Source organism: Opisthocomus hoazin, chromosome 2 (genome assembly GCF_030867145.1).
Source record: "Opisthocomus hoazin isolate bOpiHoa1 chromosome 2, bOpiHoa1.hap1, whole genome shotgun sequence".
NCBI classification, from domain to species: Eukaryota; Metazoa; Chordata; class Aves; order Opisthocomiformes; family Opisthocomidae; genus Opisthocomus; species Opisthocomus hoazin.
This window is the reverse complement of record NC_134415.1, coordinates 94,177,134-94,204,556: the sequence shown is the minus strand read 5'-3', so window position 1 is coordinate 94,204,556 and position 27,423 is coordinate 94,177,134. Positions and strand designations below refer to the sequence as shown.

At 39.9% G+C, this 27,423-nt stretch overlaps 1 protein-coding gene across 4 annotated transcripts in view; it reads right to left on the bottom strand.

Annotated features, from left to right (window-relative positions):
* The window catches only part of PHIP (PHIP subunit of CUL4-Ring ligase complex), a 122,366-nt gene that overhangs the window by 65,554 nt on the left and 29,389 nt on the right, over positions 1 to 27,423 (bottom strand). For 3 of the 4 annotated variants that reach the window (XM_075414472.1, XM_075414473.1, XM_075414474.1), the window contains 8 exons: positions 20,062 to 20,283; positions 19,357 to 19,457; positions 11,964 to 12,034; positions 11,065 to 11,165; positions 10,902 to 10,942; positions 9,669 to 9,767; positions 7,319 to 7,472; positions 6,269 to 6,403 (listed from right to left, as the gene is read on the bottom strand). In XM_075414472.1, coding sequence (XP_075270587.1) covers positions 6,269 to 6,403; positions 7,319 to 7,472; positions 9,669 to 9,767; positions 10,902 to 10,942; positions 11,065 to 11,165; positions 11,964 to 12,034; positions 19,357 to 19,457; positions 20,062 to 20,283 — 924 coding nt within the window. Of the gene's footprint in view, positions 1 to 6,268; positions 6,404 to 7,318; positions 7,473 to 9,668; positions 9,768 to 10,901; positions 10,943 to 11,064; positions 11,166 to 11,963; positions 12,035 to 19,356; positions 19,458 to 20,061; positions 20,284 to 26,991; positions 27,048 to 27,423 lie in introns of those variants that run through there. The other variant, XM_075414475.1, reaches the window with a different exon arrangement.

The following is a 27,423-nucleotide window of genomic DNA, read 5'->3' as shown; positions in this document are numbered from 1 at the left end:
AGTTAAAAAAGTCACAATTTTTTCTAGGACACCTGAAAACCTGAAAGAAGCTTTATCCTACCTTGCAGCAACTACACCTATCAAAGATATCGTTGCCCTTCGAGGTTTCAGTGAAAAAACATGTCTTATCCCCAGGATCAGTGTTGCGTGTTTTTTTTTTTGTTGTTTGGTTGTTTTTTTTTTTTTTATAAATCCAGCTGTACCCTGTATCTTCTCCAACAGACAGATCAGTCCTGTCCCGTGTATCCTGTGTGTGTGTCCCCCGCTTTTACAATTTTAAAGTTTTTTTTTTTTCCCTTTCTTCAGATGGTTTCCATAAAATCTGGACAGAGGGCATAAGCACAACCACCACCACTTCAAGCAGTAACAGTCACACTTCCGTAAGAAATCACCCACTATTCTTGAAGTACCAATCTAGTTTCCAGGGCAAGCAACATCTACTCAGTGACACAAAGGAGAACAATCGTGTTTCTGGGAGAGATTTCAGCTTTTCTTTCACAAATATAACAGAGTCAGTTGTCATTTCAGAAGAAACTGAAAGTGGGAGGGGGGGGAGAACAGGTTCAGTGAGGAAATTTTTTTTTTCCTCCTCCTCAAAAAGAAGGTTGCTTCAAATCACTAGTTTACAGAGCTTCAGCTGTAATGCATTTCCGAAATATAATCATGGTATTTCTATACGCTATGATGAAATGTGCTTTGACATTTAGAAAAAGACTCATCATCAAATCTGCAACAGCTAGAGATATACAGTGTGACCTTTAAGTGTCAAAGGCTATGGTGGCTTAGCCTTGCAGCAACTCAGATAAAGTCACAAAGGTAGGAGGATTTTGAAGTATTCGGATTTGTGAATTTAATACAAGATCGTAAAAACATTCTTTTTGTATCAGTATTTCAAAGCATTCTCCAGAATACGATGAAAGGACTAAGGCCACCTTTGCACTGAGTTGAAAGTAGGTTTCAGAACTACCACCCACCCAAAGTATGCTGCAAACCCACTGTAATACATGACAGTGCTCAGAAAGACTGTCTTGGTGCTAAGGTAATGTAACAAGAATTAGTCCAAATGAACTATTCACAACCACCAGGAGGAACACATTAAGATTATACAAAGCAAAAAGCCTGACCTTAACAGGCTTTCAGGCCCACAGGAGGCCAGAGGCATATGAATCACCTCAGACATGAGAATGCCTAACTACTGGCTACAGCAAAGCCTCATTTCTCAAATATGCAACTCGCAATGACAGTCAAACCAGTAGGACAGATGAGCAACACCCAATCATGAAAGATCTGTTGGTTTTATTTGGGTTTTTTTTTTTTTTTTAATCTGTTGACCAGGAGAACCGCTTTTTATTTAAAGGCATCAGTATTCCCACTTGATTAATTTCAACATGACACAAGGATTTCTTCAATGCTTTAAGGCTAGTCTTTATCAACTACCAGACAAGCTTCCCAGTGCAGTAACTGCAATGCCCACATACAAAATCTGCTGAGTCAGGTACCAGATTCATGCAAAGCAATTACATTCAAAGATACAGTACAAAAATCCAATATTCTGCAGTGACAAAGATTGTAAAAATGCCTGCTCTCCCCTAGACTTTCCTTCTTGCTACTGTAGTACAGTTTTCATACTTTCAACAGCATACTTTTAAGTAACTGCAGTCACCATATGTTCCTGCAACTGTTCATAAAGCTATGCTGTAAAACAAATTCTTAGGAAAAAAAAAAAGGAACAGAGAAAAAAAAACAGAGCTACAGGCCTGCATATATCCTGATATCTTTTAGGAAACCTTTTTTTAAATACTCTTCTACAGGGCAGCCCACTCACAGAACAAGAATTCTCAGCTTTACCACAGGAGAAACCTACACTCTAAGGCTCCAGACAATGCCTTTTGCAAGCAGTCTACCATCAGCAGAGCTCAGTCCTGACAAGTACTGCTTAAAGGAAAATATGCCTAAAGAAAACCATTTAAGTCCAAAAAATACCAATCAAGGGCAGCACCGTAACACCACAAACCTATTTGGGGTCAGACCTGAGGAACACCAGTACTTAATGTCCAAACTGCAACACCAACAAAACTCAGTCACCAAAACAAAAATCCATGCATTCACCTAACATTACTGGGCACCTCCTTTTTGACCTGGAAGATTCTGAAGTTTTCTTTTTCCCATCACACATCCTCAGAATTGAGAAATTTCTGCAGCACACACCACCCGCGTGCCAACCCTGGGATTCCTAACAAACCAACAGCACCAGGCCTATTAAGAAGTAGCTTAGTGAAAACACCTGAAAGAAAACAGATCCTATGGCAACAACTGAGTGGTGTACAGTTGTCACTTATGACCTAACCACGGATTCTACAAGTTCAAGAGCCTGCCCAAAGCTGGAAGCCAAAGGCCATTTCTACTGCTTTCTAATTTACCTAGAACTTGATTTCCATACCCCAAAAAACAAGCCTATCAGAAGCGCCTGAACTCACAGGCTACACATCCATACCTCTCCACAGTGGCACAACTTCCAAGAGAAAGTTGGGGAAAAGTCCTGTCTAGATAGTTATAATTAAGACGCCCTCCTGGGTAAGCAGCAGACGTTGAACACCTTGCCACTCAGAACAGAATCTAGGTCTCCCAATCCCCAGCTCAACAGCTGAACATTATAGTTAAGGCAACCCCAAAAGGTGAGTCCTGTCTGCTCCTGCGCCCTCCTTTTAGGGGAGCATGGACCTCCCTCAGCTATTGGAAAGGTGCCTTACCACACAATGGATCCAGATGTCTTCTTGAAGCTTTGAGTAAGAAACCGCATTTCCAATACGTATCTCTACGTATATTATCGCACAGTGGCTTTTCACTAGGCAGCCCACCATTCAGTGCATTTTTTTTCCTGGATCATCCACCAAGACACCTAAATCTCATACACAGCTCAGTGAACTGAGGATTTGGTAGGACACTGCATTCCACTTTGGAGACTGAGGATCTTGGACTGCAATCACTTAGGTGCCACAACAGTAAAGTTCTTCAGTGAATCTAGGCCCTGCGTAATGACCCACAATTTAAACATTTACAAGGGTTTGTGCTGTCCTTCTGTAGTAAAACCACTATTTTCGTGAAATACATAAGCTCTGAAAGAGCTGGCTGCAGCAACCACTTAGGGTTTATTACCTTCTTTTTCAGAAGTCTGCTAAATGCTTATTTGTACCTGGGAAATACAGCATGTGAAACTGCCCTAATATTACAAAACAAAAGCCACGACCTCATTTATTCCTTGGAAAAATGAATGAGAAAATACACTGAGAATGCGTTTTTCATTAGCAACTGTATTAAGTCAAGACTGGCAGGGATATTACACAGGCTACAAAACAACAAGTACCTGTATTCACACATGCAATTTAAAACCATCCCAGGACTTATTTGCTGCATCTCAAAATTGCCTAAAATGCTTTAACCCTCTCACACTCCTGATATTTCTATGGCAAATTTCCACTGCCTGGGGTAGTGAATACATTCCTTGAGTCTAGCTGACCCAAGTCACTGAACGAAGCCAGTTCTGAATGCCCATGAACTCTGAGAGCAAGTTACATGATACTTACAAAACCAGATCAAATTAAGTGAAGACTACAGGTGAAAACATGGAATACATAAAATATATACATACTTACTGAGAGTAAATCCATGTGTGCAGACAGTCACAGACAGTTTACTATTAATTATAAAGGCCAAAATCTGGCAAACAGACCAAAGATGCTTCAAATTAACTGTGACTGTGCCAACTGACTTAATAGAAAATCTTCAGTTTGAAAACCTGGGAGAGAATGTTCTGTAGGACTACCAGACTCTCCTAGTGAACCAGCCAGGCACAAATAAACTTTGATTCCCCCATTTCAGTTAAATATAAGAAGTGTATTTGGTTACTATGGCTTTGCAATTTCACATTCACTGACTGGATAAAAGGAATTAAGTTCCTAACTGTTTGACACCACTTGCATCCCTTGTATTTTGGTTTTTTTGATGCTGATAATGAAAGAATTTGGGGGTGGGGGAATGACTTAAAAATACCCAACTCTGCTTTAGGGATTTGCCACAAAGCTTTAGATGTACCAAGGAATCCATGCAGCATGAGAATACCCTACTGGACTATCCTTAAGCTAACAGCTATCTAAGATTTTGTTAATTCAACCAACACCCCCAAGGCCTTCAATTTTTTTAAGGAGTTTTTGTTGTGACAAAGTCAGCCAGTGCTAGTTCTGGTACCACAGACACTGCTTTGTCAGGCCATGATAATAAGACATTCTTGAATGGTAAAGCATATATATCATTCCAATCTCAGGTTTGGTTCCTCCAGATGATATTCCCTGTCTGATCCAACAGAACTCAACCCGTAAAAGTTTCCCATTTCCTGAATCCAAGTACTGCTTTTCAGAAGTTTGAGATCACATATTGAGCAAGTCAATGAAGGTCACAGCAGTTATCAGAACAATTTAATAGTGGCTAATCTAACAATGTTCCCAACTAATAAGCCAGTTAGGAAACTGGGAGAAGATTGGCAGCTCTGTACATATTCATGCCCTCCTTAAGAAAACCAGAACACTTAACATTTGTACCTCTGCAGAGGTGCCTATGCAATCAATCTCATGGTCTAGAAGCATCTCCCCTTGCTATTTCAGAAAACCTCTAATTTTCACCCGTGTCTTTTGAAGCATCAGACATGGAAGACTGGCTGGTGACATATTCAAGAGACTGTAGAGAAATGCCTCTCCTGCATACCTGGCTCATCTGACTTATTCACTGGTCCGAGACAAAGTGATTGCCAGATTTACAATTCTCCTCACCTCACACAGCAGGCAGACTTTCTCACATTCATTTCTAGCATGAACCATAGATTCCTAGCTGCTGAGATCTTCTGACTGTCTACACACTTCTCTGACTCCAAAGCTCTTAAAATGTTATTTTTACCCTTTTTAGATGTCTGTGCTGCATTGCACTCTTGAAATAAGTATTTCAGTCTTTCAGGAGGTTGCCTAACTTCACAGGCATCTGTAATTTAGATTCCAATAGCTCTTAAATTGACTTGTCTTGTAAAGAATAGATGAGCTCAAACTCTTCTGACCTTAAATTCCATGAAAACTATCATACATCCATCCTAAGTAATACTGGAAAGGCAACCTAACCATGCAATGAGAGCGTACACCTCAACTGGTAACAGTGAATAGCACTGAGTAACAAAGATCTGTACTCACAGCTCCAAGATGATTGTCTCGGATTCTTCATAAGTTTAGTTACAGAAATCAATGCAGAGGGAACATTATTGAACCTAGGTCACTGCTGAAGGAATCTAGGCTGGTGTCTCTTCCATTAAGCTTGGCAGAATTTCCTCAGAGACTTTATGAGCTCTACTGTACGCTGCACATCTCAAAATTCCTTCTTCAGGTTCAGAGTGACCTTCCCAGCCTGACTTCATCTATAAATGCCCTTTTTTTTTTTTTTTTTTGCAAGTACATCTATGGCAGGTCTTTTCTTCAGATGATCTTCTTTATGCTGGTCTCCAAGACTGCCATTCCACTATGTCTTAAGGCTGGCTGAAGCCCATTTGCCTACTCTCAGCGTTCTCAATGATTGTTCATATTCTTTTGTAATTTTCTCCAGGAGACAAAGTCTGAATTGCACAACACATCATTACCTTCTTGAGGAGAAGATATGTACAAAGATCCACTTAATGTCAAGAAACAGATGGAAGTATATGTTGCATCCATCTTCCACAAGAATTAGTTTAGTGCAGAACAGACCAAATTTGAAACCTGCACATGGGGGAGCGCTACACAGAAAGGCTGACAGTATTCAGTCCAATGGCCCAAGGCAGCGTACAACAACATTGTATGAGTTCAGGTGACTCCTGAAGAACTTTAGCCAGATTAAGAATTAGTAGCGCAAAAATAAACCAAGTTCCACCTTGGCTCCCCAGGCAGGAAACAGAGCACTAAAGGAGAGTCTCTGTCACCCTGTCTCTTACGCATGATCTCTGGCAATGTAAACTAACACTCCAGTTTCACGTGGATGAAGCATACAGAAAGATGACACTATGAAATACAGCCAAAGAATCAACTTTACAGATTTAATCGTTGCCCCACTAAACTGAATAGGAATTTCTCTTGACTTCACTGGATGCAGGATCTTGCCCTATACACAAATGCTTCAAGATGGCCTACATAAGAATGTACTAAAAGCAAGAAGTTTAGAAAGGTCACTTCGGCGTATCTGCATAAAGCACAATAATTACCATGTTGAAGTAAGACCGGATTTTGACCCCTCTTGCCAAATCCCAAACTATGACATTTCCATCATGTCCAGCAGAGAAGAGAACTCTTGGATCAAACGGATGAGGTTCAAGTACAAACACTTCATCTTCATGTCCCTGAAAATAAAGATACAGCAAGATGAACAAGAAGCTCATCCCAAATACTTACCCAGGAATTCAGTATAACACTAGCAACTGCAACATTAACCTAAGAAAGCGTCCAGCAAAGAACTACTTTGACAATGCATTTCTCTTTTTTTGTAGCAGTATATTACATTCTTTCCAGTTCCAATTTTTGCTTCCTAAGAGGTATGTCAAGTATGTCACCTTCACAAGAACTATATCCCAATACCTTTGCCATGATTCTAAGAAATTAGAGTCCACAACATTCAGTATTTTTGGCCTCCATGCTCTGCAGATTTCAGTTTGTTTAGGCAGAGAATTTAGACCCATAAAGAACCAAACATATAATCAAGTTAGATAACAAAACATCTCCAAATTTAATACTAAATTTTAAACCTTTGCAAGAAGTATTTCCACCTCTAGCAGAGCATCTAGTTACCTAGAGCTACCTACTTTCTCAGTTAAAAAAAAGTATCAGACATCAGTAAAAAGGTTGTTTGATTTATTCTAGCTAGAAGACTATTTTTTTGTACTCATGGAATGATTAGGTTGCAGAAGTGTCTCTGTTTAAACAGGGTAAATTTATCCATTAATGGTATTTCAAAACATTTGCCACATTAAATAAAGGTAAAAAGAAACAAACTATTTCCTTCTCCCCTTCAAGATAGCACTTTCAGAAAAAAAAAATCCAAAATTAGTTTCGGACCCCTCAAACAGCAATGGTTATTTGCTACTCTAAAGTTTTATTTTCTACTAAGCAGTTGACAGACATCTCCATTACACTTCAATTATGTGAAAACGTTTGTTAAGGCAGTTTTCAGACAGAAACAAAATGCATAAGGAAGAATTTTGATGATGTATACATAAATTTTGCATTCAAAATTGATAAATCAAGATGGAACACCTTACCATGAGAATATGAATGAGTTGGCCAGTGAAAGAATTCCAAACTTTCAGTGTCATGTTATTTACTGCAGTTATAACAGAGTTGTCATGGCGGTCCCATGCCACCATGGTCACTTTCAGCTTTGTGATTTTATCTTCAACTCCTTGTAAACTTTGTCTAAAGAAAAAAAAAAAGAAAAAAAAAAAAGAAAAAAGTTTCAAAGCAATCCTGGATTGCCAAACCATTTTTATGTCGCTAACAAGTGAAAATACTTCTGTATTTTGCTTTATTATTAAGAATGGAAGTGTAACTTCTTCAAGAAACTGGAGAAATATGTTTTCCATTACATGGCACATACAACCACAAAGAGTTATAGATGCTTAAACAAGGACTATAGGGTTCTCTTAATATCTTAAGGAATATGTTGATCTATTTTTCCAGAAAATGTCCTCTGATATACATGACATAACCCAATTAAATTTGACAGCTGCAGTATTTGTTGTGACATTTGAAAAGTAAAAATCTAAACTAGTCAACCAGCAAACAATAATTTGTGCTGTAGAGTATCTGTAATAAGTAGTTCTAAATATGGAATGAAGTATTCTGACACCTTTAAACTAATTAAATTCTCAGGCTATATCTTTACATCACTTTACTACCAGTAATAATGGCGATTAATCTTGTATGTATTTTATTTTTATACCTATGAAAACCAAACACTAGCCATCTGTAATATAAACTATCAGAATATTCCAAAATAACATTTTGGTGACTGTGGTTTAAAGATGAATCACCACTGGAACAGGCTGCCCAGGGAGATTGTGGAGTCTCCTTCTCTGGAGATATTCAAGACCCACCTGGACAAGGTCCTGTGCAGCCTGCTGTAGGTGACCCTGCTTCGGCAGGGGGGTTGGACTAGATGACCCACAGAGGTCCCTTCCAACTCCTACCGTTCTGTGATTCTGTGAAATGTCTAGCACATTAATTTCTGGGAAAACATCAACCAAATGCAACAGTATCTTCCATATAGGAAGCACTACAATACACTATACAATAGCATATACTGTACAACTCAGTAATAGGAAATGTAGTTATAGCCAGGTTCCTTTCTAGATTCAATGCAGAACCCAGAAGGCTTTATACGCTGAATTCACTATTTCCTTTCAGTGCAGCAATTTTTTTTTTTTTTAAATAAAATTGTGCTTGTGCAGAAAAGATCAAATTTGGAACTGCACTTATCCCTCTAGTCAAAAGGACAAAACAGAATTCAGCTAAAGGTGCTTTACTGAAGTGAGCAGTTCAGTTTCCCAAAGAACTTCAGCATTTGTGACTACAATGAGGAATCCATTCCTGTTTTTCCCAGGATCAGTTAAAACTAACAACTTTTACAGACTGCATTTTCCAGAGACAGTAATTCAGTCTATTCTCAAAGTGTCTGTGTTTTATACACTCTTGTCCAACAGTTTAATGTTCATGTTTTGTTGTACCTGCCCATAACTGACAAGATACTCTCTGATCTAAACATTTAACTAAATTACAGCTTATTTAGACTTCTCTTCCATCTCTCTCTTGGTTTTTCAGACATCTTTCAACACGATTAGTCCTGAAACCATTTTAATTTTTTTTTCTATGAACTATCATCCTTCAAACCACTCAGTATGATCAGTAAAGGAAAAAGGTTTACCCCTCAAACCCCCTATAAATCTTTCTAATGTATATCGGTTGGAAATCATCTCTTCCACGGCAAAATAAAAAGTGCAAGCCACAATTCCTACTAAGTTGTTCTCCACCTTCAGGCCTCTTTTGTGGCTTGTTCTAGCATACAGAAGTTTCCCATACACACAAAGCCTTGTAAACTCTCACATTGTTTTACCAAATGAGAAACTGTTACAGAGTTAGCAACTTATTTGCTCTGGTATGTGGTATGCTTTTCTGGACATGCAGATTCCACAGTATCTTTAAGCTTACTAAAATGGAAGCAGTCTCAACAACAGATCTGACCTGGTTTTCCTGCTCCAGATATGAATACCTACGTAAAAAGCCATATAAATTTGACCTTTAATGGGTTTTGAGTTATCTTCTATTCTTTTAATCTAATCAAAATACTAGTGGAGCTAACATCAGGAGAAGCTAGTTTCTACAGCTGAATCTGTAGTCATATATCTGTTTTCATTGGACTTCAAGAGCTAGACAAGCATATTGTGCATTTAAGCAATCATAATTGAAGAAGGCCTTCCCCTCCCCTTTTTTCCCCTTTCTCTCCTCCTCCCCTTAAAAAAAAAAAAAAAAAACAACAACAAAAAAACCCGTCAGCAAATTATGTCAATGGCCTTCAAGTAGCTATCTGATAGCAGAACATTTTACACCACTCACCCTGCTGGGCGTGTAGCCATATCTAACAAAATACTTTTCCATTCCCTTCGTTTAAATTGCCAGATTCGTGCTGTTCCATCACGGCTTCCACTCACAAATCTAACAAAAGGGGAAAAAAACATTACTCAGAGATCAAAGGCAGATCTGTGCAGAAAAGATACTTGAAAATTCAAGTTCCAGAACTCAGAAGTCAAAAAAGGAAGCTGTAAGTAAGAAGTCCAAAGGTGAAAAACACTTCCTGTACCAATAAAAAAATTGAAGGCCTGCAAAAAGTGGAACCTGCTTCCTTACCCCTGAGCCCCTTTCAGACTAACTGTACTTTGACTTTTGGTGCACCTCACTCAGCTCTGACACTGCCCTGGCACAGGGACACCATAACCCAATGAGCATTCTAAGAAGCTGACCCTATCACGCCAGGTAAAGCTAAGGAAGAAATTTAAGGAGTAGAAATAGCTAAAGGGCCAGGAAAGCCCTGCAAGCAGAAGTCCATACATGATTTAAAACAAACAAAACCTACTCCCAGTAAGCTAGCACTGTATGTTGAGTAAGTATTATGACACTTATCTGAGTAAGTGCTTCCCAGCTTGAGTTTCTCCCCCACCTTTTTCTTACCCGTTTTTGGGGTGCAGGGGTAGAAGGAGGAGAAAGAGGTGAGGGGAGTACAATGAAGCTTCGTTTACAACTATTTGTATCATAATAAAAGTGTACATTAGAACATCAATTAAATGAAGTGTCAGAAACTTCATAATAAACTGCAGTTTTCTTTAGCATCCTTCACATTCAACATCCAGAACTTAAACTGAAACATTACAAAACATTAGGCTAGCTAAACAAGATAGTGTTAAGATCTAGGTTGATAGTTTTCCTGTATCCAGCAGTCACTTTATGAAAAAAGAATCAAGTTTTTAACTATATCTAAAAATGCATATATTCTATATGTGAATATACACACACATAAATTTCTTAAGAAGAAATTTCAAGTATTGTTATACTCCTTAATTTCGGCAAATTCAAAATACTTTAAACATTCATTACTATGAAAACAACTGTAAAACTGAAGAAATAGTATTATTATTAAAACAAAACAGTGAGAATACAATAGTCATAAATGATTTTACCGAATACAGAAAGTTTTTGTTTTTTGGTTTTTTTTTCAATAACTGCTTCCAGAAACTGTATTTACTGATGTCCACAAGGTCAAAAAACCTAGCTCTGAATAAATAGTGTGCTTACCTGCTACTACTATTAGAAAACTGAATGCTGTCAACTTTGTCCTACATTAAAAAAAAAAAAGAGTAGAAAAAGGGAAAAAAAATCAAATATGATTACACGTTCTGCAAATTTATCCAAATTATTATTTTAACCAAATACATATGTAATTTTAAAAAGTATTTACAGTATGAAACTCCAACTCTGATATCTTCTCTGGCTGACCTGATCCAAAGAAATAAACCCTAATGATGTGATCTGTACTCCCAGTGGCCAAAAACATTCCACCTGAGAAAAACAAACAGATAAGTCTTAAGAAAAAAGGGCAATCCAATGTTATTACAGTATTTTCAAATGGCTGCAACATCAAATACTTTAAATTTATTCCCTTAAATTTATAGCTGTATTTTATTTCAGCTATGTCTGTAACTGACCTGTAAGTAAAAAAAAGATTTAGAAACTCAAAGTTTAACTGGAGTTGAATTACCTCACATTTGCCGTCAGAGAAATATGCATCTGCAGACACATCTGAAAGATTAGCTAACTACAGTAATTTGTTTGCAACTGAGCCCTTAGAAACCTCAATCTTAACAAAAATTGAATGAAACTAGAGCTCCAGTACATGTTCTGAAAATAAGTTTCTGTCATTTTGATATTTTATCCAATCATTTATGTTACATTCTTCAATTGCCAACTCTGGAATCAATGACATTCAGACTGTGAGAACCTGGTAATCAACACCTTCTTGTCCCAATTCCTACAAATTCCATCTCGGATAAAGCCAACTCTTGCTCAGAGAAAAAGGTACACATCATTTTTAAAAGACCTGCAGTCACAAGAGACTTACTTTCAACATTTTATATTTAACTGTTTTCAGTATCAGTATCACCAGGAGTTAATGCATAGATTCTAAATTTCTGTTTTAAATATCTGGGGTTTTTTCAGGGCTACTTTAACTCAATTCCATCTTATTAACAAGAAATACACTACAGTAACTATATTATATTTCATTTTACTCTCCAAATGAATTCTTAATAATATTGATACAAGACAGAAAAAGAAAAGGAAAAAAAAAAACTCTTTTACCAGCACTAAAAGAAGAACAGATCATTTGGACTCCGGGCCGAGGGCGTTCTGTAAACTTTGTTGGCCTTGGACTACAAATAAAGAAACAGTTAAATAATTTCCAAATAGGGCTTCAAAAAAATAAGTCAGTATCTTAGAAATAAAGCGCAGAAAGATAAAATTAAATATGAAGGAACAGATGGCTGCCCATCTATAAACAATTTCGTGTGACTATGCTTCATGATCTGATCTTTAGGAAACCAAGACATCCAGATGGACTAAGCGATCCACATATCAAGGAAAGCTGCATCACAACTTAAATCCCATTCCCCTCTCTCCTCTAATATTGCTATACAAAACACTCTCCCCTTAAGTCACTGGCAAAGCAGAACAGAAGACACCAGTCAGCTGCCCATGACGTTCAGTTTTAAATCACTGGGTGTACTGCAACTCCAGTTTTCTCCTGCAGCATCTGGCTGCTTTTGCAAGAGAGAAACAGAGCTTGGAGTTCTTTACAGAAAAGGATACAAAAGTAGTAAATAAATTTGGAGTTTTTCACAGGATTAGAATACATCAGTTTCTTCAGATGACATATTCTTTGTGGGCTAGTTTCAAACAGCACCCCAAGAATGTCAGGACAATGGCTAGAAGTTTGTAAGCATTTTACTTCATTGCCTGTGCTTCCTTTAAGGCATTTCAGAACCTGATGTGCAAGCAGACCTAAAGCTTCAATGGACTTGGCACTTTAGGAGTGTATAAAACCAAAACAAATCAGATCTGGTTCTTCGATCATTACTTCAGTTCTGCTCATGCACTGCAGCAATCTCAAATCAGTAGGTGGTCTTGCAGAGTATGCCATCTGCAATCTTCTCTCAAAGAATAAACTTACTAGAGAACAGCACCATTACACCCACAAATGTCATCACTAAAGATCTGTCTTAACATAAAAGAATGCATATTCACAACTTCTCCAAAATTTTCTCTTTTAAAAGCAAAATGCTCCATATAATTAATTTCAGCTGAAGGCAGATGCATAAGAGACCTTCCTCCACTAATCAACTACTGCTATCTCAAAGGAAGTAATAAGCATAAAACCTTAGTGGTGCCTATGCATAAAACAAAGTAATAAACACAAGGAATAGCCGTTAAGAAATCTTTCTCCAAATTGTCCATTCACTATAGGCTGTTTCTGTGAATCTTCCTTTAGGAGTTTTAGGCTAACTCCCTGCAGACTCATGACAAGGAAACTTCACAAGACACACTAAAAAAAGACAAAGATCTAGTCTACCAAACAGTTGAAACCATTCTTAACTGAGATACTAACACGAACTATCAGATGATTCAATATGCAGCTTACATAATTTGGAGCAAGTGTAAAAAGATAAATAGGCTGCTGTTTTATTCCACTGTGGTTTGTGAACTCTGCCTTTGGAGCTAGGACAGCTACAAAATAAAGTATGAACTTACGTTCTAGTTTGGATAGCCAAGTTAAATTCTCCAACTTATGTCTCTAACGTGCGTTATTTTAGGCACTAGGAGACAAAAGATTATGGCACTCTTAGAGCAGACTGGGGTCTTCGCAAAATGAGCTAGGCAAATGGTATTTTTGGGAAGCAAGGAAAGAGGACAAAAGCATAATTTCTGCAACACACAGAAACCAAGCTAATTGTTTCACTTTACAAACATTCTCAATCCAATTAAGTGGCTGGAAATCAATAAGATACGTTCACAAACATTTCACAGAGATGTCCAGAAAAATCCTGGTAAACTATTTTCCTCCTGAAAGAGACCTGTACTAAGTTCAACACAAATCCTGAAATGAGAGGGGCTGCAGTCAAAAAATAACCTGCACTCAGCAGCAAAGAAGCAATTTGGTCTATGTGCCTCAAAACTAAGGACACCCTTACCCACATAAACGTTCATCAAGAAGTTCATCTTCTTGAAAACGCAGCAATAGTGCACGAATGGTGACCTAATTCCAGCCCTGCAGACTAACCTCACTCTGGACATGTAGTTGGCTTAATCACAGAATGGTTTGGGTTGGAAGGGACCTTACAGATCGTCTAGTTTCAGCCCCCCTGCCACGGGCAGAGACACCTTCCACTAGACCAGGCTGCTCAAGCAAAACTTCTTTCCAGAAAATGTATGTGTGATATAACCTCTCCAAATCTAGTCTTCGTTCACAAGCTAACAAACAAGGTTCATCATATCTGAATTCTGACGCACGACCAGCCCCTTTAACATGAAGTGCCTTCTGCTTAAGAAAGCAGATGGGAAGTATCACACCACACTGATGACAATTGAGAAATCAACATTTTGTCCAAAACAGGAACATCAAAATCATCAGCACGTGTTTTTCCTAAGTTTTTTTTTTCCTCTTTTTAAAATTATGGCGAAAAAATAGAAAAGAAGAAAAGCAACGTGGTAAGCTCCTCTACCCAAATCTGTGAGACAGTGCTGCTGCCTTATTCATATGATCTGCCAATAACAGACTAACACCGAAAAATTGTGATCCAAACAGGTGGCAGAACAAGAACAAGAAAACTCAGTATCCTTCCCAGAGAAGACACATGTGCAAATATATCGCAGAGCAACTAACTCAACTTTGATGCAGTGACCAGTTGTAATAATTCTGCCTTAAACTTGAGGCAGTTTATTCTTCAATTTCTGATGACCCAAGGCTTATTTTTCTCTGTTCTCCCTACCATAAACTGATACAGGATCTGACACTTGTGTTTTCTATCACCATCCAGAATAGTAACAGGAGACTAAATACAGGGAAACTCTTAATTGCCTAAATTTTAATTGTTTTTCCATCTTGTTTGGGCCACATTCCTTAACTTCCTTACCTGTAGCAACAATCAACTTTATTGTTCCTCTGTTTGGAAACCAAATTAATCCACCTGGAATGTTACTGCTTTTAGGCATACATGATAACTGCCTTGTCAGAAACCTCTTCACTGAAAGAGAAGGAGCCCACAGGAGGCTCTGTAATAGTGAATAAAATGCATCAACACTAATCACAGAAGCACGTGATCAAGGCTGATCACCGTCTTTTGAACAACATAAGAATTTTGTGGTCATCCGTGCCAGCATCTGTGTTTCATCCTATGGCACCAAATCTACTGTAATGTGTCCTTTTGCAGTTTATGAAAACAGAGCTCTGTCACCAACATCTCCTGCCTGGGTCATATGTGTGACCTAGATACTGAACATGCCTCAATTAACGAGATTATCCTAGAACTGGGAGACCAACATGGGAAGCCTCTAATTTCAGGGACACTATTAATACTGCAGCAGAGCTGCCAGCAAAAGCTGAATACAAGGATTTTCACAATCTAAGAATGAAACAAACATTTGCAGAGATAAAAAAAACAAACAGAAAACAGAACTGGGATAGGGCACTAGACATTAGAAGGCCTACAGTATGTCAAAAACCATTTTAATGGCAAATACTACAGTTTTCCAATTTTTCATAATCTGTTGAGATAAATAATTGCTCCGTTATACTTTGGTCTTGTTTATAAGTGGGGAGTAAAGAACGATTTCAGGTTTCCTCATCTCCTGAAGAAGCCATTAAGGAGAGATTCCCTTCAGAGGGAGTTCTTGCCAGGAGAGACTAAGTCTAATTTTCAGTTAAGGACAAGAGTTGATCCAGTAGACTTGATCCAAGCTGGGTTCCACTGAAACGGTTTTCAGCGTAGCTAAGAACAAAACTGATTATTTTTAATTCAAAAGCACACTGAACACAGTAGTATATCCAAAAGCTGCCTTTCTCGTATTTCATTAAAAAGTTCAGCAAAGTACTGCTGGCAGTGCCAGTCAACTAGAAACTACAATCCACCACACGATCATCATGAGGCTGCACAACAGCTCATAATCTTAACTGATAACCAGATGATTCAGGTAGTGCTGAGTACAAAAAGCAGGGGAGTGGGGTATATGTTTGGTTGTGTGTTTGTTGGGTTTTTTTTTCTTTTAAGCAGCTGAAATTTCAAGACTTCACCACCTGTCCCCATTTAAAGTATTGGACAATTTAGTAACACGCTTTAATCACTGACAGCAATTGTATTCTTGAAGGACAGGATGGAGTCAAGCTCAGGAGAAGCATGAATTCAAGTTCAGAGTTAAGCATGTGACAGCACCCTTCACTTGTACTACTCTGATCTTTTGGTCTTGCTTGAAAGCTCCCACATCTCCTTCCAGGGGTAGGGGTGCTGCTGGAACTGAGACACAGGGCAGCAAGCTCAAAGACTGAATAACTATGGTAAAAGATCTTTTTTTCTGCCAGCTTTCCTCCGTTATAGAGATACTGAAGAGAAGCAGGCCTGTATTTTTTACTATAGCGACAAAAGGAAGGACAAACTTCCCACCCCACCAGTTACTCGCCCTTCCAGGCGGCCTACACATCATGTTTTTAAAAAAATAACCTCACAAAGGGCCTTATGAAAAAAATTTAACAGGAATCTTTCTTTCCTTTGATGCTCTTGTAATCCTGGCGCTCGTCTTCCCCGAACTCATTACTGAATGGATGTGGAGGGAATCTGTCATGTTTCTGCAGTTCTGCAAGCAGAGCCAGATCTAAAGTGGTAAGGAACTGCAAAACTGTATGACAACATACACTCTTTATTGAGACACACTGTCCCCACAATGCAGCCTCCTTGTGGAAAATCACACCGGACTTTTAGCTTCCCAGTATCAGTTATTCTGCTTTACTGGAATAAGCATGACAACCACAGTTAGAAAAGTCTGCAGTTTAGCACATGAAGTAAAACTTCCTGTAACTAACAAATTCCCCTGAACTAGTACACTATTCAATTCAGGAAGAACTACATTCAGGCTTTTCTGAGTGTCCAACTATTTCGATACTGTAAGTGACAAAAGTTATATCTCAGTCCTAAAAGACGTATCTATTTCTTATTTAGACTTTTCCCATATTTTTATCAAGTTTTAGCTTGGATCAAAAAGCATCAATTATTTCAAGTGCATAACCAGTACTAAGACCAGTACTCAGCCTCCAAAGTGGCCAAAACTGGATGCGTAAGAGCAGAAAAAGCACACACTGATGCCTTTTAGTATCTTCACATAATGCGTAATACCCTGTGGCAAGGAGTTTCATAACTTAACTGCATGTTTTGTAAAGAATCCTCTCCTTCCAACTTAGAATTGGCTACCTTCACTTGCTACCCTCTAGTACAATAAGGGCCAATAAGCAATTACTCATTGTAATATGCCCTCCTCAAGACACTCATGACTGTACATGTCTCATCTTCATGCATTCATCTTTTTCCAGACTGAAGAAACACAGCTTAAAGGGTTCCTCTGCCTTCTCAAACACAATGTATAAAATAATTTCAGAACAGCAGGTAAGGATGGTACAAATTCCAGTCCCAAAATTTAGGCTGTATTCTATCATTAAGCAACATGAGTCACTGGAATAACCTGGATTACCAGACCATTTCGTTGCTCTGCTGCACGAGACAGCTGAACTAATCTGTTTTCTCTGTGCCACTGTCTGATCACATCTACTGGAGCTACTTATACGTGAAAGCACTACTGAAAAATCTTTCATTCCTTTAATATTTGCTGAGTGCATCTCACTGAAAACTTTTATTCTGCATTTACATATCACCATGGAAAGGAATTACTCGAGAAACTCCTACCACAATTGACTCCAGCTTTCTCACTCCTTAAGTTTCACCTCAAGACGAACCCCATCCAACTCCATGATTCATCCAAGCATTGATGACTTCTAAACAGTCATTTCCCAGCTCACATAGTATAACCCACTTAAATCTCGTGGATTCTGCTGTCCTTTAGTGACAGAATTTGTTTCAACATTCAATCCCACAGACTCAAACTTTGCTTAGGAAAAGGAGAAAAAAAGAAAGGAAAAAAGTAAGAGAGAGAGATAAATGTGGGCTCAAAATGAGGCAGATTAAGATTTCATCTTGTCAACAAGAGCTCAGACTTAAGAGACACTAAGAAAAATAATGTGGTGGCAACTCCTCTCCTTCACACATTAAAAATAAGCATGTAAGCCATCTCCTCCTCTCCTCAGTAAGAAGGAGAGTCTGATTACAGCATGTACCAGGAAGCAGAGGATTACCAGCCTGAGAAGCAGCTTCACCTACAGTATCAAAAAGAGCCAAAATGCCCAAATACCAAAATAGTTAAGGTCCAGACAACCAGAGTGGTACCTAAGCAAACATACCTACAAGCCCTGCTATCCTGGGTTCAGATGGGATAGGGTTAATTTTCACAAGAAGCTGGCTGGGCTGACCCAAACGGCCAATCAAATGGCATGTTCTATACCATGTGACATCATGCTCTATTTCAGTGGGAAGCTGGCTGAAGGAGGGGGATTTGCTACTCAGGAGCAAGCTGAGCATTGGCTGGTGAGAACACTGCATGCTGTATATTCTTTTCATCAGTACTATTGATTGTTGTTTTCTTCTCCCTTTGCCATTCTGTTAAACTGTTCTCATCCCAACCCACCAGTTTTGCCTTTTCCTTCTGATTCTCCTCCCCATCCCACTGGTGTTGTGGCTGAGCCTCAGTTGGCAACAAAGAACCACGCAGTTACTCTCTCGCTCCTCCCCCTCCCTGGTGAGATGGGCAGAAGAATCCATTAAGAACACATCCCATTCCCAAAGCTAAATCAGTAATGATTACTAACACAACCATTTCTAATTTTAAGCTACAAGTGTTTTGCGATAAAGGAAAAGGACCAGCAAAAAGCATCTGAAAGCCACTGACCAAGTTAATTTTTTAAAAATATCTCTATTTGAGGGTCCTGACAATATTTTTACTCTCTTATACTTCGAAGGCATAAACTTCAGGCTCAACTTCAGCCACCAACACACAGCTGCCCAAGACTGCTGTAGCATGGCAGGAGGCAGAAAAGAGTAACTATGGAAAGGTAATACAGATAAGGAAAGAATACAAATCAAAAATACCCCATCCTAACTTCTACTAGGACATTACTGCCTCCTAATGAAAAAAGAAAATTGTACTTTCAATTCTAAATTGTAACCATTTTATCAACATAATTTTCATTTCATTTGGGATTAAGATATGAGAACCAAAAAGCACCAACTTTGACATCATATCACACACACAAAAAAATAATCATTATGCTTTTTCACTAAATTATCAGACAGCAAACCTAGGTGTACAGTTACTTGCTTCACCCCGCAAAATGCTGGATTATCAACTTAGTCCTTCAAAGGTAAGTAAGCAAGCTATAGCTACATCAGAAATAAATCGTACCCAACAATCGAACAGTGAACTAGCCAGTAACAAGTTTTGGTTCAGTCAATTTTTTCTCCAACATTTGTACATCAGTCTTAATTACAAAAAAAAAAAAAAACCAAAACCAAAAGAAATAGCAACAAATAAAATAGCAACTAACTTTATTTTAAGGGTGCCAGCATCCCACAGCCAAAAGCATATTGTTCCATCTGCCCCGGTTGAAGATAAGTACCTCTTTGAGCCACTGCACAGTGGAGAGAACTAGGGGGAAGGGGGAAGAAAAAAAAGAAAAGGTCTCCTGTTAATCTGTTCCAGATGTGGTAAGAAGTTCCTCAAGTCATTGACTTCTCACAAAAAAAAATAAAATCAAGTATTAAGGAAAATAAATTGCAATGAACACCAAAATAACAAAATGCTGCTCAAAGTCACTCTCTTCCTTCAAAACAACCCTTCTGGGTTACTCGCCAAAGCACTCTGGGTTCTCCCTCCCCACAACCCAAGCTGTGCAACAGCATGCAACCCTAATCAGAAACAAACCAAGGTATTCAGCAGTGACTGCAGTCCTTACTCAGTGCACCTGCGCTCAGAATCACAGCCTGCAAAGGAATCATACTTCAAAACAGAACGGCCCACATGCACCATGCAATTTTTCTGAATAAGGCTTCTCTCTGGCGTTTTTCAAGGGTCAGTCATTTTGACAATAAACATGTGCTATTTCATAATGTGTATGGTGAAAATTCCTTCTCACTTCACGGCTTAGTTGCCAGGCATGCATTTTCATTACACAGAACATTGTTGGGTGGTTCTTTTTTCAGTCAAATCATGTATTTCCTTGCTTAGCTGACTTTGCAAAGCAAAAACTTACCTGCAATGATGTTATAGATGCACTGTGGCCCTGCAGAACTGCTAAGGGCGCACAAGTTCGAAGGCACCAAACTCTGATCATTTTATCACAGCTTCCAGCAGCTATCATGGTGTTTTCATAGTTCACTGCCATATCAGATATTTCAGCTGCATGCCCTCTCAGGGTAGCCAACAACCTTCCATCATCTGTTGCCCAGATTTTTACGAGGCAATCATCTGATCCCTAGAAGTAAGGCAAAAATTATTTCAACCATACCATTACCCGGTTTGATGTTACAGTTAACTAACACAATGAACTGAACAACAGAACTAGTGGCATACACAGATATTCCACCCCTCATGCTTTTAACAGTTTTCCACACTGCATTCAAAACACAACATAACATTACTTCTCAACAGTATATACAAAGCATGATGCATTTATAAGACCGATCACAAACCCTACAGCAAACTGAATAGCTGAATTTATGCTTTTCATTAAGACACACTTTCCAAAGCTCCAGCAAAAACTAAAGAAGCTGTTGCAATACATTAAAATGAAAATTTACATTAAACATGAAAATGAATTATGAATTGGTACTGTGTTTGTCAATTAGCATTATATCCCCTTATATTCCTTATCTTCCTAGTTTGATCTTCATGCCCTACCAGCATTAATAGTATACTTACCACAGTAACAGCGAGGTAAAGAGCCTGTATGAACAGCTATTTCATTATTAAGTACTAGAAATCTGCTTTGATATTCACACTAACAAACACTGAAATGACCACCCTTTCTCAACAAACTTCAGAGGCTTCATCCACCTGTTCACACTTAACTCACATTTTGCTGGTCTACCCACATCACTGGAACAGCTGCTTGCCTGTACACAACAATTTCAAGCCCTAGCGAAAATTTCAGAACTCAGCACTTCATTTTTTATTGTGTTCCTGCATCTCCTTGAAAGTGAGTATCTTTGCACCTCACTCAACACAATGAAGTTTGAACATTGCACAGAGACACTCACAGAGATTTGCTGTATACATTTCATTTATTTGCTTAGGTTCAGAAAAAATACAAATATGGGTGTTGGGTTTTAACACCTGGAGCACCGATCTGCTACAGGTGCCAGAGCAAGTTACAATGTGTCACCATTGTTATAAAATTTCACCTACATTTCTCCTCTTCCATCTACTTGCAGTGCCTCTGCACAAGTTTATCTAGTATTTATTCTTTAAGTAAGTCAGAAGGCAGGGCAATACTACCATCCACCTTTTATAAAATAAGGTATCCAAAGTACAGGGACCGACAGCCAGACTTTTTAGAAGACTGGTACGCACTCAGTGAATGTAAGCTTCTAATGACCAAAAGTCTCAAAAAATATTTAGAGGCTACTTATACTCCTTGAAACATTACAGCTTTTGTAAACAGGTAAATTACATACATTTTCCTTTTTCAGCACACTCTTTAGTCTACATTCATGTAATATAGAAATCCCACACCGCCACAGCTCCATTCCAGCTGCTGTTCTGGGCAGCCCACTGCCAGGACACCAACAGCCAGCTCGGGAAGTTCCCCCCGACGCAACCGCTACGCGTGCAGTAGAGCTGTCCCAACAGAGAGCCAGGCAAATCCAGGAAATGCTCTCAGAAGGAACCCAGACACATCCTGCAGTTACTGGAATGCACAGAAGGATTTGGAAAGCCTTCTTTTTTTGCCCTTTTTTTTAATGAATACTGACTAGCCTGTTTACATTACGTTAATGAAGACACAATTTATTTCTCCTTATTTCCTTAACTTTTTTTATGCTGTTACTACTAAAAAAAAAAAAAAAAAAAAAAATCAGTTCTCTACTTGAAAAAGTACCCAAATTTTACTCATTACATTAGTTCATATTCAAAGCTACTATCTGGGAGAAGAGGGGGAAAACCATACCTGCAGTTACCTAACAATTACACACCTATTCTCATTTGTAGCAACACCCTGCAAACCAGACAGCTTCCTCAGGCCTACTTTTCGTTTAGTGAACAAGTTGTTTCTGCCTCACAGTCAGCTACCCACAGCAGCTTCTCTCTTCCTGTATTATTTGCATCAATTCAGACAAGGCACTTATCTCTTAAGAGGACGAGGTACAACTATAGCCCCAGTTTTTTGAAATGGTAAAAAGAAAACATTGAGAGCGCACGTTTCTCTACAGACCGCAAATACAGGTTGCTTCTCTACAGAAGGTCTTCATCTCCAGCATCAGCAAAAAGGCTACTCTGGAACATTAGTGACACTTTAGCTCACCGGAAAGTTTTGCAGGGGGACTCCGGACATGCAAAATCAAGATAATTTAAAACTTTACTGTGCATTTGATTTCTAGAGTTCCTTACTAGGTAATCTTGATTTACCAGATGCCATGCTTCTACTTTTCCTCAGGTGGGCATGACTTTTCTTTCTTCCTAACTCTTTAACAAGTGCACCCATGAACGCAGAGATGTGGGCAAGACAACTTCTCCCCTACCTCTAGCCTAGTCATTTTTGGCTTAAACTTCTGAGCCTCTAGTTAAGGTCATCAAACAAGCTCTGTGTCACTGTATGCTCATTTTAAACGAGTACTTCTATTACGAGAAGGTCCCTCTTCCCTCAAACAGAAAAGTACAATCTGAGATTTCAGATTTCTCTTTGGTCTTCCAAGAGGACAGTCTGAGCCATCAGCAATACAGAAGAGCACTGCTCTGAACATTTAAGCTCAACTCGCAATCGAAGACCGCTCCCTTGTGCAGTCTTGTTAGCTATCGCAAGCAACAGCCAGTTTTTACTTCTAAAAACTTTGTCGTAAGATGGACTGTTGCAGTGACGTGTCTATTTGACAAAGGAGATAATAAGGGAAGGCTCGTTAATAGTTACGTTTTCTGCCTCAAGTAAGGAGAACAATGGTACAGCCTACACTATTTCTCCTCATGCATAGAACTTTCATGTTGAGATTCTGTGGTACGCATCTGCCTTATCTAAATGCTAGACTGCTACAGGGAAAACCACTGAGTCTGTGGAGTTGAACAACGGACAGACTGAACCACAGAATCACTGAGGTGGGAAGGGACCTCTGGAGAACGTCTAGTACAAGCCCCCTGCTCAAGCAGGGTCAGCTAAAGCAGGTCATCCAAGATGACACATCAGCCATTCCTGTTTTGTTATGTTCTGCATTTACTGAAGGGACCCTCTGTCCCATCACCCACCTCCTTAGAGAAAACGTTAAAAAAGTATTGGCTTTAGTACCAAACCCTGCTCTTTGGCATCCAGCTGGACTTTGTGCTGCAAATCACAAGCCTTCAAACCTGGCAGTTCAGGCCATTTTCCATCTCGCTGTCCACTTCTCTAGCCTGTATTTCCTCAGTTTATCAGTAACGATGCTATGGGAGACAGCACTGAAAGCCTCACTTTCCACTGATCAGCATCCACTACTGTTCCTCATGCAGCTTAGTCTTTTCATCATATAAGGTTACCAACTTAGACACAAAGGATTTCGAATCATAGAACGCTTTGGGTTGGAAGGGACCTTTAGAGTTCATCTAGCCCAACACCCTGCAGTGAGCAGCGACATCTTCAACTAGACCAGGTTGCTCAGAGTCCTGTCCGACCTGGCCTTGAAAGATTCCAGGGATGGGGCCCCCACTAGCTCTCTGGCCAACCTGTGCCAGTGTTTCACCATTCCTATTGTACAAAATTTCTTCCTTATACCCAGTCTAAATCTACCAAATCTTAGTTTATAGCCGTTACTCCTTGTCCTACCACAACAAGCCCTGCTGAAAAGATTTTCCCCGTCTTTCCTATAGGCCTCCTTCAGTTACTGAAAGGCTGCTACAAGGTCTCCCCGCAGCCTCTTCTTCTCCAGGCTGAACAACCCCAACGCTCTCAGCCTTTCCTCACAGGAGAGGTGCTCCAACCCTTGCATCATCTTTGTGGCCCTCCTCTGGACCTGCACCAACACATCCATGTCCTTCTTGAGCTGGGGGCTCCAGAGCTGCACACAGCACTCCAGGTGGACTCTCACCAGAGCAGAGCAGAGGGGCAGAATCACCTCCCTCGACCTGCTGGCCACACTTCTCTTGATGCAGCCCAGGATACGGTTGGCATTCTGGGCTGTAAGCGCACGTTGGTGGCTTATGTCAAACTTTTCATCCACCAGTACCCCCAAGTCCTTCTCAGCAGGGCTGCTCTCAATCCCCTCATCCCCCAGTCTGTAATGATAGCGGGGGTTGCCCCGACCCAGGTGCAGGTCCTTGCACTTCACCTTGTTGAATGTCATGAGGTTCACACAGGCCCATTTCTCAAGCTTGTCCAGGTCCCTCTGGATGGCATCCCATCATAGATCTATGCTGATAACCTTCTTATTGTTAGTAACACTTGTAAATGGCTTTCAGGAGGATTTGAATGGTCTGTAGCTCCCCGGAACAACCTTTTTGCCCTTCCTGAAGACAGGAACAGCATTTGCTCTCTTCTCTCCTGATCATCACGACCTTTCAAAGCTAATGGAGAATAGCCTCACAATGACATTCACCAGTGCCCTCAGCACTTGCCAGCTTCTCCCATCAGATCCCGTGGACTTGCATATGGCCAGTTCATCTAAACATTCCCTAGCATGATCCTCCTCCACCAACAAGAAGTCTGCCTGGCTCCAGACTTTCCCCCTCTGGTCTCAAGGGCTTGGGACTCCTGAATACAAGTCTTGCCACTAAAGACTGAGGCAAAGACAACGGTCAAGCACCTCATCTTTTTCTGTGTCCTCCATCACCAGGTCTCTTGCCCCATTCATCAGCAGGCCCACATTTTCCATAGTCTTCCCTGTGGTGCTGATATACTTCAAGAAGCCATTCTTGTTGCTCTTCACATCCCTTGCCAGATTCAACCCCAGGCTGCCTTCAGCTTTCCTAACCCCATCGCTGAACTTTCAGAGAGTGGCTCTGTATTTCTCCCAAGTCATCTGTCCCTCCTTACACCACTTGCACACCTTCTTTTTGTGTTTCAGTTTTGTCAGGAGCTCCCTGCTTATCTGTGCAGGCCTCCTGCCACCTTTACTTGCCTTCCAGCACATCAGGATGGACCATTTGTCAGTCTGGCAGAGACAAGCCTTAAAAACCAGCCAGCTCTCCTGAACCCCTCCTATCTACCCCAGACCATATCCCACAGACCCCCAGATAGGTCAAAGTCTGCTCCTGTGAAGTCCAGGGTTGTGATCCTGCTGTTTGCCTTGTTCCCTCCTCGTAGGATGCTGAACTCCATCACCTCATGGTCACTGCAATCAAGACTGCCCTTGACCTTCACATCCACAAACAATTCTTCACTGTTTGTAACTATCAGATCCAGCAGACCGTCTTCTGTTGTCAGCTGCCCAATGATCACAAAGCTGTCATCAGTGCACTACTGCAGAAGCTTCCTGGGTTGCTTGCACGCTGCTGTGTTCCCCCTCTAGCAGATATCAGGGTGGTTAAAGTTCACCGAGAGGACCAGATGCCTCTTCCACTTGCCTGAAGAAGGCCTCATCTACTTTTTCCTGATCAGGCAACCTGTAGCAGACACCCACCCCAATGTCACCCACATTGGTCTGCCCTTTAAGCCTCATCCATGAGCTCCCAGCTGGCTCATCACCTGTCCCCAGGCAGAGCTCCACGCATTCCTGCTATTGTCTCACAGAAAGGGCAACTCCCACTTCTCACCATCCTTGCCTGCCCCTCCTGAAGAGCCTGTATCCATCCATGGCAGCACTCCAGCCTCGTGAGCTACCCAACCTCCCCCTCACCTCTTTGGTCTCCATGAGATCATAGCCCTGCAACTACACACAGAATTCCAGTTCCTCCCACTTATCTCCATAATGTACAGGGTCTTCAGATGGACACCTAGTCAGGCTGATTTCTCAAAGCGTGAAATCTTTCCCCATAATGCTCTTCTTGATCTGTGTGCATACACTCGGGGTGGGCCCCCCTGAGCCCTTTTTGTTGTTTTCAGGGCTTCTCCTGTCTACATCACCCCCCTTTCTTTGCTTATCCGCTTGGTCTACCTCTTCCTCATCTGATTGTGGTTTGTTGTCTCCCTCCCAGATCTCTTCTACTCTAACACTCTCCCCACCAGTCTGGCCAGCCTGTTGACAAAGAAGTTTTTGCCTCATATTTAACTCTTATTTTCCTTTTCACATACCTCAGTATCCATAACAAAAAGCTTCCTCTCCCCTGCACACTTTCAGCACCTGCACATGTTAGAAATCATCAAAGTCCTTGATAAAGCTGTTCTAATGGGAAGTTACTCTGCTAATGCAGTTGGTAATAGGATCCAAAGAAAAAAAAAAAAGTACCCCATGGACAAAACTGCACAACTAATCACCCCTTTGCTCTTACACTAGAAGTTCTATACCTCAAGCATGCTAGAGCACCTTACTGTCAGACATCATTTTCCAATTCTTTGGACAGTGCCACAACATTTTTCTGAGCATTAATCTTCAATTTTTCCAATACCCTTACAGCGTTACCATAAAAAAAAAAATCAGAGCAGTCTAGCAGCGAGTACAACACAAATTCTGTAATATTCTCTTAATTTCATCTAAGCTAGGACTTTGGTAGTCAACAATGTAAGTATATATTAACATGATTATTTGGCATGAATCTCAAAAGTCCTTCTGAATTACCTCAGAAGTAGTTTAACAAGCGTTTGCAGTCTTTGCTCTTTGTCCCATCATGTTAGACTGTACGACTATGAAAATCAGGTGTTCAATACTCTAGCTTCTGTTATTCCTCTTTTTCTCTCAAAATCCTTTTCAAATCCTTGAAGTGACCATTTCCTTCTAGATCATTGACTTTTTTTAATTTAGATCCATTGAACTAAGACTCAATAAATGAACCTACTCTGCATTTTATTCTACTTTTATTGCTAATTTTAGCTCAGCTCAAATACCCGTACGAAAAGAAAGTAAATCACCTTCTGGAATAGGTTTTAATTAATAGGTAGAACTTGAGACCTCCCAGTAAGATGCTCATCTATTCAGAACTTCCAAAAGAAGAAAGAAGATTCAAGGACCTCTTAAAGTTACGATTGCTTAACTGCATTTAAATGTAGTTGTTAGCATTTAATGCTTTTGAAAAGGCTCCAAACCTCATTCATGTTGAACACCTTGAAAGAGACATACCGTGTTATTTGCTAAAAAAAAAAAAAAAAAAAAAAAAACAGTTTAAATTATTAGCCCACTCACAGAATGTTCTTGACAATCATGCCAGACTTTTCAGTGGTGCCCAGCAACAGGACAAGGGGCAATGGGCACAAACTGAAGCATAGGAAGTTCCGTCTGAACATGAGGAAGAACTTCCTCACTTTGAGGGTGACGGAGCCCTGGAACAGGTTGCCCAGAGAGGC